We start from the raw sequence: 14,578 nt of genomic DNA on the forward strand, positions 1-14,578 counted from the left end.
GATGGAGATGCATCATCATCAAAACAGAAAAATAATGTAAATATTTGGAAATAATATAATTTCACTTTTTAAATTTGTATTTTCATAGACTCATATGCTTTCTATCCAGTTTTTACACCCAAGACATGTTCACAGGCAGCCTTAATATGTAATTCTTACAATTAATTTATACAAAAAGCATCCTGGGAGAAAGTTACATAAAGGCTCTGAAGGACGATATAAGAAACCTCTGATGCTGATTTCTCTTTGGGCTTCTAGGGATTTTTTTAGTTTGTTTGGCTTGGATTTTTTTGTTGTTGTTGTTTGTTTTTTTGTAAAGAGATGTTTGAAAGTGAAGATTTAAAAAATATCTTAAGAAAAAACCGTCATAAATTAAAAAATATACCTTCTATAAATCTAACTGCAGTTTCAACTTAGGCCAGGGAAGTGCACTATGGTCTCTGAACTCTCAGCTGTCATTTAAGCCTTGAGATTTTGTGTCTTGCAAATAGACTGTGCTGTCTCCACACCAAAATACTTGCCAAGCCTTCTGATCCTCTTATTGCTTTGTCATATATTGCACGACCAGAAAGTATCTGATCTGAGGTGTGGTCCCTTTTAGTAGGAGAAATAACGTGAAAGAACAAAAGAGTAGAACACAAAAAGCAAACCAAACCCACACATACACACAAAACAAAGCAAACAAAAACCAACCAACCAAAAAACCCAAGAAGTCTGAAAAACTCAGACCACCTAAAGAGGCCCTCCCAAAAAAAATCAAACTGACAAAAAACACTCCACTCCCTTAAAAAAAAAATTTCCCCAAATCCAGCCAAAGCACTTCTATACCGCAGAAGGAAGGGAGAAGAATATGAAATACCACTAAAACTGAGATGTCTGTGGTCCTTACAAATCTGTTTGGACCCATTATTTTCTTGGCTTGTACTGTCTGAATTAATGCACTGACATTGGACTAGTATTCCATACTAAAATAAAAAAACTGGAAATGCTTGGTTTGTTTTTTGGTTTTTTTACATCATGTAGAAAATCTTATGCTTTTAAGCACAAAATACTTTAAGTTATACACAGCAACCACATGAACAAAAAGAGAAAGGAAACCCCTCAGCAACAGTTCCAGAAATTTTCTTTGTGAACAAAAACTCCATCTGGTCTCCAATTTACCTCACAGTGTCTGGTTTGCGTCTGCAACTGAATGCAAAAGTTAATGCTAAGGGAAGTCTTCACCTGAAGGCTGACTGTAATACCATGACTGTGTAGGGGTGTTTATATGCCACAAAACACCTGATTCCAAAGTCCTTCTCCATGTAAAAGTGGCGTTGTCTGCTAGACCAGAGTCTGAAAGGCAGAGACAATGGGCTTACTGGGAAAAGAAAAGATCAAGCAAGTAAAAAATGAGTCTTGCCACAGCTGTCACACCAGCTGTTTCAGACACACATTGGCAAGTGAGACTCTCAAGATTACAATTTTTTATGTATCCTTACCTGCACAGAAAAGGAAAACAAATACTGGTGTTTCTCACACATTCTAGTATAACCACTATTTTGATATATGGAAATAAAATCTTATAAATGTGTTTTGTAGAATTAATAATTAAACTCTTTTCACATGACTTCATTTTTTTCTGCTGTAATGAACTTTACCAACCTCGAAATCTGGATTACAACTGCAAAGAATGTCACACTTGAGCTAATGACAGCAGCCTAGTTCAGGGTAACATTAGCAACACTACGGTAAAATATTCCAAGAGAGACCATTTAAAGTTTATAAAATGTAACAGAATATATTAGAGAGACATGTGGGCTTAATTTTCCATTCATGTAGATGTCATTCCTTAGACCTCCACGTCTCATCTATAAATGTGTGCAAAAAGAACCAGGCCAATATACTCCACAGAGCAACACATAGATTTGGGATTTGACTACCAGACTATAAATAGATTATAGTAACCTTAGGCTTCAGTTCAGTTCGAGAAAGATTTTAATCTCTGCTGTCAATGGAGGCTGAGATGAACTTTGACTCATGAAATCACATTTGCTTTTTGCAAATTAACCTCTGTTACAAAATAAATAGAAAATGAGGCATTTGTATATGCACTCCTGTACACATATGTTCATATGAAAAAATGTCAGCAAACTCAATTTCCATTAGCTGTTATTAAATATTGAGACATTATTATGGGACACAGGCTGACTACATGATCAATAAGTAATAATAACAAATAATTATTCATTATCTGGAATGTTAAATGAAGATCAATACCCATAATGGTTCGAATAAGAGGTTCATACCATTTGAACTGTAGGGATCTTCTGATCTCAAAAGCACATGAACCAGGGGATATCTGTGCATTTAGCCTAATTACTTCATTATGAATGACATAAGAACTGGGGACAAAGTCTACATATGAACTGGAAAGTACTCAGGTTCTTAGATACCTCAAGCAGCTTAACTGCCTAGAGGGGAAAGTGTTTGCTTATGGCATGAACACACATTCACACCTGTTTTTGGAATGGTTTCCAGTAACAGAACCAGTTTATCAGAGTAAGTGTTAATACTTTATTCCTTTTCCTGCTAATCCCATTTTCTGTTTTATTTTAACTGACTGTAAGATTGCTGCAAAGTTTAGAGCCCTGTTGGGCTTTAAAGCTTATATCAGTTTTCAGCGTTTTTATAACTACAGCTCACATTGTGTTGGTTATTCTAAGAATCTGCTTGACACCACTTTGGTTCAGTCGAGCACTGACCTGTTGCTGAAGTACAGTCAATAGAAAGGTTTTGTTGAAGAAAAAGATAATGTATTAATAACTGTAATCCCTGTTGAATGCATATTCAAATAAATATATTGTATCATATAGAAGCGAAGATTAGAATCATAGAACTATAAAATTGGAAGAGACCTTTTAGACCATTTAGCCCAGCTGTCAGCCCAGGACTGCCCCTGTAACCCTTGACCCACTAAACCACATCCCCCAGTGCCAGATCCAGGTGCCTCTTAAACACCTCCAGGGATGGCGACTCCACCACCTCTCTGGGAAGCCCTGGAAGACCACCCAGGCAGTAGAAGCATTTTTTCTAATACCTAATTTGAATTGCCCCTGTCTCAGCTGAAGGCCATTTGCTCTCATCCTCTCTCTGCAGGCACAGCAGCACAGGCTGGCCCACACCCCCCTTCACCCTCCTGCCAGGAGCTCTGGCGAGGGATGAGGTCCCACAGGAGTCTCCTCGGGACTGAACACTCCCAGCCCCCTCAGTCATTCCTCAGATGTTCTCCAGTCATTTCACAAGCCCTGCCATTCGCTGGACACACTCCAGTATCTCCTTGTCCTTTCCAAACTGGGAGGGGGTAGAACTGGACACAGCACTGGAGGTGCAGCCTCACCAGCGCCAGGTACAGGGGAAGAATCTCTGCCCTGCTCCTGCTGGCCACACCATTCCTGATACACGCCAGGTGCCTTTGGCCTCCTTGGCCACCTGGGGACCTGCTGGCTCATGTTCAGCCACAGTGGGCCAGCATCCCCAGGTCCTTTTCCATTGGGCCATTTCCCAACTCCTCTAGCCCACCTGTAGCACTGCAGGGGCTTTTTTGTGGCCAAAGTGGCAGGGCCTGGCACTTGGCCTTGTTGAACCTCATGACATTTGGATCAATGCACTAAGGGATCTGTTTAAAAGCTGAAGTTATTAATGTGGGGGCAACTTTTCTTCCACTATGTACCAAAAATTCTTTCAATTTAAATTTTTATGGTGCTCTTGAAAGAGGCAGGGCTCAGTTTCATTTTAACTACGGGCCTGTTGTGGCTCATAGTACAGCTCACAGCAGCCCAGCTGACCCCCAAATCACCAAATTGAAATTTAAGCAGACTTCAAGTTGAGCCTCTAAATTACACAAAAGATGAAACCTCTTTGAAACGTGGGGGATACTCCTCTGTTACAGTTTCTGGTCTAGATCATCTTCCCAACCTCCCTCTGGGACTGCAGGGTGTGGAAGAGCCACTGCTCCTCCTTTTCCTGGCTTTGCATTGCTGAGTCCTGCCTAAAAAAACCCTGCCTTACTTCCAGCAGTGATTCTCAATCTGTCCCTCTCATTCCTTGGTCTCCAAGGTCCTCTGGCTTCCTCACACGTGTTCTGCACTGTGTGAGATGTGCTACCCCTGCCAGCTACAGCATTCATTTTACCCAGTGTACCAAACCACAGGCTTTTATCTATGTGGGATTATTAAATATGCTCCCTGGAGTGGCGTGAACCCAATGCAATACACTGGTTTGGAGGATATTTAATTTATTTCCCATGATGGAAGAGGTCTTATATCTCACTTGGGTTTTATGCTACCACTGTACCCCAAACTCATGAGGTCATTTCTTTAAGAAGAATTTCATTGCAAGAACATTTGAAATAAAAGAAATGAAAGTAGTTTTTAAGAGCAATAACATTTTAATTCAACCATTGAAATCTAATGTTCCCAGTATTGAGATCCTTATCCCACATTTCTACTAAATTCAGTTGGGGGGGGGAGTTCATTTGTAGAATACAAACCCCCAATCATAACCAAACATAAATCAGATGATTTAGTTTTCATGGAGGAGAAAAAGTATGACAAAAGATCCTGCTTTGCTTTTTTATGAAGTAGGCAAACATGTGATGAGAGTTGTCAGCTGAAGTACCATGTCACCACTGATGAGAAGAGTGGATCCTTTTCCAGTGCCTGCAAATGCAGCCCACCTGTCATTCCGTAGCCTTGGTGTGGTTCCACTCATTTCCTTAATGCCCAAGCCAGAGAAGTGGGACTTTGAGACTGATAAAAATCTAATATGGAATAACTAGGCAGGTTCTGTAAGGTGACAGCATAATCTTCCAGCCAAGAATATTAAGTATCCCTGTGCTTTATATGTAGTAGTTTAATACCCCCCCATACCTTCCCTAAGTAGTCTTAATTGACCTTAAAATCAAGGTACCCAAATTGATGAGCCTCTTGTGAAATGCCTGGTCTACATTATTTTGCAGCAAAAATGCCAAAAAGTTCTCTGCATGTTCTCAAAGTACTGTATGACTGGTTAGTATCTTCAGCATCAGTCTTGCTGCTGATTAAAGGTCCTGTGCTGAGAAATTCCCTCCTCCCCACAGATGTATTTTATAATATTTAGCACTCAGTGCTTTACACTATCAAAGCATTGTACGCATGCTATCTAATATCTCCTAATTAACTCAGACATCTCCTATTCAAAAAGCATCTAAAATTAATGACATATGGTATCACTGGCTTTTGTACAACACATGCAAATGCAGCTTTCGGGTTTTACAAGAAATGTGGGTAAGCTGAGATTCCTTTCTGAAATCTGACAAACACTTTGCCATATCCGAGTTTCAACAGAGAGGAAATGAACAACGATGCAAACTGGACCTTCACAATTTTAAATCTGTGACTGAATGCACACACAAACACCAGCATGGGCGAGGGCTTCAGAGCCAACAGTTTTGGACCCTTAATGAGGTGCACATCAATCGCACAGGTTTCCCACAGACATTGCTCTCAAGATCTGTAGAATGCATGAGAAACAAGTAAAGTCTGTCATTTTGGTATCCATCAAAGCTATCTTCCATGTGAGGAAGTGGCTAATTTGTCATTTCACACTCAAAAAGGCGTGAAAGGCAAAAGGGAGGGAGGTTGGATGGAAGAGAGGAGAGGGGGGCTGTGACTCACCAGAGGAGACACTAGGCCTGATTTTGAGCTTGTGTTTGTTGCTGCATATCAGGAATAAAATCAATTGAATAATATTGATGTAAAACAGACAAGGATGAGGCCAGTATTTCTTGCTTATGTGTAAAAATTTACATTATTAAATCCAAAATATAAACCAAGGAACAAGGAACACTTTACAAATGAAATTATGGTATACAGCAAATTTCTAACTTACAAGTTTTATTTACACATGGACATCTCTTACTTAATTATAATAAAAGTATTAATTCCAACAATGCAAATTTTCAACTTAAAAATACATAAGACCTTTGAGAAAAAATCCCAAAGAATACACACATCTGAGGAATGTCAGCTCTGTGTCAAGAGCACTGGTCTCAGCCACTACATATTTCCCTCATCGTCTTTCATTTTAGCCTTGTTGTTGTCTTTTAATTTTCTTTTCCTCTGCATAAAACAAAGCCAGCAAAGGTCCAGAGAAACAGTCAGAGTCAAACCTTTAGAGACATAGGAGAGGTGCAGGCAGGAGTCCCATTATTTGTTAATAGGATTTGTGCACATACCTCCCATGCACCACTTCAGAAATTTACTCCCAAGCATCTCAGTGGCAATTTCAATTAGAGTCAACATTTCATTTCAGCAGATGGACTGCAAACTGGTGGCTACTCAAACATTAACGAGTAACGCTCGATAATTCCCCTCTCTTAAACCACGATTATGCTTTCTCTTTTTTATGGGGAGAATGAATGCTGTCCCTAAGCCAAAACTTAATTTGATTTTTTGCTGTGCCTCTCTGTGCTAGCAAACCCCACCCGTGTGCCTGTATACAGACCCAGTGGGTAAATTAGTGGGTATTTCTGCAGATCTGTCACACATTTCTACCATGCTTCTTATTCAGAAAGATGCCAAAGAACTGGAAGTACATCTGCCTTCCCCTGAAATGCAGCCACCTCTGGGGTGGAATGTGGCAGCAAATGTTAATACGGGAACACAAACACTAAATCCTATGTGAAAATTATGAAGGAAGTAAAGCTCACGCAGTCTAAGGCTACCCAGAAATTAGCTAAGTGTACACTTTTTCTTTTTTAGTGAATGCATTTGAAATTATTGCCTGGTTTGTGGCACTCCAATAAGGAACATCTCATTTGGCATTGAATCCCACTGTACATTTCACACAGATTAATAGTGATGGTAAGTTTTCTGATTTCAAGAAGAAGCACTACTAATTCATAGGCAAGATGCACAAAACCAGAACACAGTATTTTTTTTTTTTTAATGGAAAATGTCCTTTAAATAGCATTTACAAACTACGTCGATGGTGGCCTGGCTGGCTCGTGGTGCCTTCGGTTTCGCTTTTTTTTCATCTCCTGCACATGCTTCCATTTGGCACCACCTTTGTTCCGCTGCCGCCGCTTCTCCCGGTGCCACATCTGTTCACAGTACTCATCCAGGCTAAAGCTGGGGCTGCTGACGAGCTGGATGTAGTCCTTGTACCTCAGCCGGGACTCTGTCAGCAAATCCCTCACCCGGCCCTCCTCGTCCTCAGTTTTCTGAGTGCTTTCCATCTGTCCGTTCTCGATGACGTTTAAATTCAGCTTCACGATGGTGTGGACAAAGGTGTGCTCCTGGGCTTTGCAGAAATAGGCTCCTGCGTCCCTTCTCTGCAAGCTGCGGATCAGCAGCCCATGCTCCGTTTTAATGATCCTTTCATCAGCCTTCAGCTGTGGGGTTGGACAAGAAAAGAACACAGGAGGTGAGTCTTGTTGTCAAAATGAGATGTGTGTCAGTGCTGTGCTGAGGTGGGGACAAGGCCTGGCTGGCACATGGCATGTCCCATCCCTACGGTGCAGCTGGGACAGACACCAGCACTGGGACAGACACCAGAAGCTCCTCCAAGACCTGAGTCCTCTATCTGACTGTAACATCTGGATCATGGACACTCAGCATGCAGTAGCAAAGGACACATGCTGTACAGCTGACAGACAGCAACACTCTTCACATCACAGTGCAGTGAGTGAGGCTGCATTCTCCAATAAAGGGGTGCTATTTACTGCCACAAATCCCATTATTTTTTTAACTACTCTTTTTGAAATATCTGTAATACACCCAAAATACCAGGGTGCTTGTATATATCTGTAATGCTGAGGCCCTGTTACACTAAATATGAATACTACTACTGTTTTTTACAGTGAAATCTTGTGTTTCTGATCCTCTTCAACCAAGTTTTACAAAAGGAAGTTGATCCTGGCTTTGACTCACTGAGATGTGATTAAAAGCAGGCAATGAGCCTGGGTGAATTCAACAAAGTACAGTTCTTTTATTGCCAAGATCTGTGGAGAATAACTTAAAGAAAAATAAGAATAAAAAACCCCAAAACCCCAAACAAAATAGTAAGATTGCAAGTGGGAGCTGAAGTCTGACAGCTTGAAGGTGTAATTTAATTTACAGATAGAAATATTTTAAAAAATACAGGATCTCACAGGTTAAAAGTAAGGTGTACCTTAGACTGGTAACACTGTCAGGTAAGGTATGTATCTGGTAATCTGAAAATTATTTCTAAAATAACCTAAATCAAAAAATAGCGTCCCTCCTCCAAAAAAAAAAAAAACCCTAAACCAAAAGCAAACCATAAAACAGGATGGGGCACTGGGCATCTAAGTATTTTTGCATCTGGAAAACATAGAAGGTAAGTGATTTGCCAAAGACCATATAAAGATTAGTAGCAGAGGTGGAAGTAGAAAGCAGAGCCCTAACTCCTGACGTCCAACACCAGCATTTCCTTTGAAAACGATGCCGGTTTGTCCCGAGCTGTTCCCTCCCAGGCGTGCTGTGTTCTGCTGCCACACAGAGGCTGCAGCACAGCCAGCACCCAGACCTGGATTGCTGCTGGAGGCAGCCTCAGCTCTGCTGGTGGCATCACTATCAAGGGGGAAACTTCAGCTCGACGCTGGGTAGTGGGTTTGGGAAGGGGGGTTTGGGGGCAGAAAGAACCAACACAGAATCTGCAAAATTTCCCAGAGTGCACATCTGACCCTCCAGCAAACTTCAGAGGATGAAGATCAGGGAGGCATAAAGATGACTAAATTAGATTTATTCACAGTGGGTAAGCTACATACTGTTTCTTTATGTAAAAAATCTGCACACGATTCCCTCTGCTACTCCATGGGAAAAAATTTATACATACATATGATTCTCCATCTGTTATGATTCTAACTCACTAGTACTTTATCATAATAGAGTCTCTTGGAGCAAAGAGATGGATGAGATGACCTTCCAGGGCTTTTAGCTTTGCCCTTTTCTAAGTTTCTATGACAATGAGTTTGAAATCGTTAAAAAAACTTGAGAGACCATATTGAGATCACCAGAAAAAGCAATACACATAAATATAATACAACCAGAGACAGATTTTTTTTTTCCTACTGCTTCAGCTGTAACAGTCTTCAGTAACATATGGATTTGACAGGTATGCAGGCAAGTCATATGGATGGATGGATATAGGCCTGTGTACTGCCACCCATACAAGAGCAGCAGATACAAGAAATCAGCTGCTACAAAAGCAGGTCAGATTGAAGCTCTCGTTGCCTGTTCCTCTGGCCAAGTATTTTTTGGCTCCTGCCTCCAGTTGTTGGTGTTGGGAGCTTTAGTTTCATTGTTTGTAAACTGTATATAAGCATGTCTACTTGGTATGGTACCCGGAGGGTGAAATGATACATATTTCAGGAAATTCCTGGAAAATCGATTGTCCTGACAACAGGTGCTACATAAGCACAAGCTACTTCTGATTTACCACACTCAGTTTAAACCAGAGAAATTATGGTCAAGCCACAAGCACATGCACAGAAGGGAGACAAACTAGAAAAGGCTGCTCCTCCTTCACAGAACTAGCACTAGTCCTCAAGTGGATCAGCTAGTGACACTTCACTCCAAGTAAATGTTCCTTTTTTAGAGTAGAAACAGGAGCATAAAATTTACAAAAGAATCAATGAATTTTCTGCTGTAGGCAGAAATATGTCTAGGGCAGGTGTTTCCTTGTGGTGCTGTGCTCCACAGAGAGTAGCAGGAGCAGGGGCCAGGTGGAAGTGCTTGGAGGCCTGGCTTTTGCAACACGAGAAGGAAATCCCTTTCTTGTGCCCAGGCTTCATGTCAACATGAAGATCCAAGTTTGCGAAACTGAGGGAAAAGCATGGGAAGAAGCAGCTAACTTCCAGACATTTGTGTTTCATAAGGCACTGTGCAAAGACCAAGTTCCCACATTGTCTGAGTGAAAACAGGACCGATGTCTTTGAGCTTGGGGCTTGATGCAATCGCAGCAGTAGCATCTGCCTGCCAGTGGCTCTGCCAGTATTGTAGTCTAGAGCGTCTTGACAGCTGTGCACCTCCCACACTTGGAAAGGCTCCAGCTGGCTGTTCTGGCTGGCTGGGTGCCAGTCCTAAGTGCCCTCTCTAGGGTTTTGCGTGTTTTCAGTGAAAGAAAGGCAGAATAATGGCAGACCTAGACTTGAAAAGATCACTGGACCCCCAAGTCCAGCACCCTGCTACTCATAACTATTTGCCATTTGTGTAACAGCCTTCACTTTTTAGTCATAAATGTGTTAACTGATGAAGCTGTCCCCCTACCTACCTTGGGATACTGCAGAGAAAGGTAAAAGTCTAAATAGGTTATGTCCCTTAATCCCAGCCCATCATGACTCCTATTTTTAATGAAGCAATGCTCCTTCCTACACAAGTGTCCTGTGTTAGCCTTGGACGTTGATTTAGGGTGACTGTCACCTCCTCCTGCCTCCATTGTTCATTCCTTTCTTATCCTCTAGCAGGATAAAATTATGGCTCCGATTTCACACATATTGAGCAACACTTCATTACTGCTTTCCCCCCTCACTTCTCTTTTTGGTATCCTGTTTATGTTGTTTTACCCATAGGTTCAGAACTCCTCCTGTCTCTCCTCTCTGCTTTCCTCCCCACAGGGCTCTGGAGTTTCATAAACACCTGGCATTTCATTACTTGGTAATAGATCTTTAACCTTTCACTTGAATGTTTAATGTGGTCTTTGGTTCCTGACCTATATATGTAAAATGTATTTTATTAAATTCTGAGGAAAGTGAAAAGACTACTTAGATTAAAAAAAATTTGTTCTCTTCAAGTGTAGATTCACTGTTTCACTCCCCACGTCAAAATCAGTAACTCTTCTAAAATATTTCTAAATAGGATTTAACAATTCAGAAGTACACAGGCTTAAATTCATAAAAGCTTGCTGACATGTCCTTCAATTTGAGCATACAGTAAAACTTTAACATGAGAGACATGGTTTTGTTCCACAGGAAACAACTTAAAAATCACAAAAAATTAAGCAATTGATTACCAATAGCTTTCTTTTCTTAGTGAAGCAGGAGCAGATTTTGACAAGATTGTATCGACAAATTGTACATTCATCCTTCATGGTAAGCACATGTTTTCCAAAAATTACATTACTGGAATTATGGCACATGCCATAGATACTGGCAAGGTGTGACAAAGGGAAAAGATCCCCATGCAAATCTAACACTTGATTTTCACAACCTGAATTTAACAATGGAGAAAAAAAACGTATTGCCAATAATGATGGCAAATCTTTAAAAAATCAGTAAGTTGGAAAACAACCAAGGATTAGAAAGTGCTGTGGCACCAGGTTATGTCAATACTTTTTGTCCTTTGCTAATGATGTGTTTAGATAGCTCCCTCTTCACAAATAATTCACATGTCAACTCTTTCACAGTTAAAACACTGCACCTGTCTGGGAGAAGAAAGTGGCTTCAAAGCCTGCCTTTCCTCATTAATCAACATGTGAAAAAATGCTAGAGGTAAAGCTGGACTAATCATGGGTTAGCTGCAACCCCTGAACAAATTGAGAGAAAGAGAGAAGAAAACGAGGAACATTTGCAGAGAATTCACATTCATCTTTGTTTTTCTATTGTTCTCTTTTTCATCCTCATCATTTGACTGGAAATAAAGATTGCTCTAGGGTTTTTCTGACATTATTGTTACACATGACTGTTTCTCTTGTATGGGAAAATAACAATTTAGCTACAACACAGCTGTAGAGTTAATTTTTTTTAACATCTTTTTTTATTTACCAACGGCCTCAGGAAAAATGAAGAAGGTGTTGCTGGTACAATGTCATTATGGAAACGCATGATTCCTATTAATTTCAAGGTGAAGTTTACTTCTTACTCTGAGACTAAACTTTAACCTCCTCCATTCTTATCATTCCTCCAATATATCTAAATCAAATCAGGAAAGTCACTCAGTTCAGAGTTACTTCTCTTCTTTCCCCATGAAACTGTCAAAAATATTAATCTTACTTAAGACACTCAAGGTATTAGGAAAAAAAGTCAGTGAGTTATATAGTAAAACAAAAGAATGAAAGCATGAGAACTAGAAGTAGCCCTTAGGCTGCAGAATTAATCTCTTTTTTTTTTTTCCTTTTTCCCAACACAGAATTACATTTCCCTGACAGAAGGTACTACTGGAAATTTAGTCCTTGCTGTGTCCTCTGTGTCCTGTGCATGTGTCTGTGTGTCCTCTGCCTTACTCAGCCATCACCTAACTCTTAGATTTCAGGGCTGGCACTGAATCTGTGGCCTTTTTTCTTAAGATTCTGCTAAGTCTGTAACAAAGCAAGTTGCCATCATGATGCAAAAACCTCCAGATGCAAAAAGATATGGAAACATATGTCTTGGATAAACTGAAAAAAATGCCTAAAATGTGGAATGAAACATCTCCCTGTTCTGATGGGGGAGCTAGGTCACAGTGTTGTGCCTTGGAAAATGTCTTGCCCAAAAGTGGGTCCGGCTCTTGTATCGACCAAAATATCAGATTATCCTTAAGTTTGGTCCATCAGGAAAACACAGTCTGGGCTGTGGGGCAGAATGTGGAACGGGTGAGAACTGCTGAAGGAGAAAATGGAATGTCTCCATGAATTTTGGTGGATTTATTTCTACCACCAGGTATGACCAGAGCAGTAAGAAGAAAGTTAAAAGTGATCTGCAACTGTTCTGTCACTTTAGACCATATGGTTTGTTCTGTCCCCTGCTGCTGAGGTGGCAGCTTGGCAGACCAGGAGCCACAGGAGACTCAGGGTGAAGTGCAGCCTAAAGCAGTAAAGCCTAAAGCTTCTAAAGCAGAGGGGCTGATGCTTTTCAGAGCAGTGAGGCACCAAAACTAATGCTTTTGTAGGAAGCCATGCATTTGCTTTTTGCAGTCCTGACACTTATTATATACATAAAAAAACCACAGGACTTTTTTTGAGAAATAACTACTATCTGTTTGAAGCTTCAGAGAGCTTCAGCAGTTTAAGACACTATGAACAGATGACGTCCCCAGAGTTTTTTATGAACTCCAGGCACTGAAACACTCTCCGTCATCCCAGTGACTAACGCTGCATGAACAGGAACAAACATGATCAATTGCGTGAGCAACACTAACCACAAAAGCACTAGATATTTGACTCCTGACCTTAAAACAGCCCTGAACTACAGGGAAATGTACTCCCACTGGCAGCAAAATGACCTGGTGACAGCTTCTGTACCACAGGAGATCCTGTCCCTCCCCACAGGTTGCTCTGCCTGGAAGTCACATTCTGAACCATGACCTTAAGGGTGAGATGTCAGGGACATCCTGCTGGGCCAAATGCTTCCCATCTAGTCTGGATTTTGCCCTTTCCCTTCCCTCAGGAAGCTGCAGTGCATGTCTGGGACAGTGCAAAGCCATCTCTTTGTAAAGCCAAGTTTAAAGACTTGCTGAGACATTACAGTTCCAGCCCTGGAACTAAAAGTCCGTAACCTAAGTTCCAGGTGTGTGGAATCATTTGCAAAGCATGGTATCGTCATCACAATAAGTTACACTGCTGAGACATGCACTAAAAGAATGCACAGTGTTATTTGAGAAATCTGCTGCAGGAAGGGAGACAGAGAGAGCAGAAAATATAATTGTAATGGGAAAAATTATGGTAATGCATTGGTTGAGCAATGATCAAGCTATACATTAAATATGACCTCACTGCTTCTGTCACATATGGTATTTTTGTCAAACTGAAGTACTTTGAAAAGAAAGTCAATTACTCTGCTCTTTGGATTTTCTAGGAAGGCCTCCAATCAGGTTTTTATGCTAATGAACTCATTTTCACTGGTAAGTCAAGTTAGAAAACCTGGAAACCTCAATTTCTGGATCTGCGAATTATCAAGGGATTAACATTTTAACCATTTCACCCTTATTTCATCAAATAGGAGGAATGATTGCTCAGCATCTCTACAGACTTGATCAATCATTTAGGGATCCATAAATGAACTTAGGAATTTTACTTTACACATTTGAAAACATTTAATTTCTACAAGAATATAGTTCATTTAAAAAATAAACTAAAAGCTTCTTTTTTTGGTTTCTTCCAAAAATTGTATCTACCAACACAATATATGCAAACTGAGTTTGTTTAGGATTTCAGTTTCTTAGGATCCTGAAACTAAGCTGGGTTAAAGTACTAGAAATTGTTATTATTTGAATTTTCTGGCAAGCTTCAAACAAAACTAATATCTATACACTGTCATTAAGTGACCTGATCCTCTAATCATCAATGTGTGCACATGCATTTCTATAGGCTATTATCTTCAGACTGAAAAGATAAAAACCAACTTAAAAAGAACCCCAAAACCACCCCAAGAGCTGATTTTTACCAGAACTAGATCACAGAGGCAGTGCTGTGGCTTTAGGCACAACGTGTGGCAAAAAGCTCTTTGCTTACTTTTAACATTCATATTGTAAAAAATCTGCGCAGATTTCCCCTTCACATTTTCTACTAAATTTGCCTCAGAGGTTAATCCAGCCTTTTAGGAAAGATTTACTTTTCTCATGCA

General features: G+C 40.4%; 1 protein-coding gene across 1 annotated transcript in view; it reads right to left on the minus strand.

Moving 5' to 3' along the window:
• Positions 1–4,409: 4,409 nt before the first annotated feature.
• SEMA3D (semaphorin 3D) overlaps positions 4,410–14,578 on the minus strand; it is a 139,028-nt gene continuing 128,859 nt past the window's right edge. Inside the window, exon 18 of the mRNA XM_088165887.1 lies at positions 4,410–7,414. Within this exon, the coding sequence (XP_088022013.1) occupies positions 7,001–7,414 (414 nt within the window). The 3' untranslated portion in view covers positions 4,410–7,000. The remainder of the gene's footprint in view (positions 7,415–14,578) is intronic.

This window comes from Sturnus vulgaris, chromosome 5, assembly GCF_052056855.1.
Source record: "Sturnus vulgaris isolate bStuVul1 chromosome 5, bStuVul1.hap1, whole genome shotgun sequence".
NCBI classification, from domain to species: Eukaryota; Metazoa; Chordata; class Aves; order Passeriformes; family Sturnidae; genus Sturnus; species Sturnus vulgaris.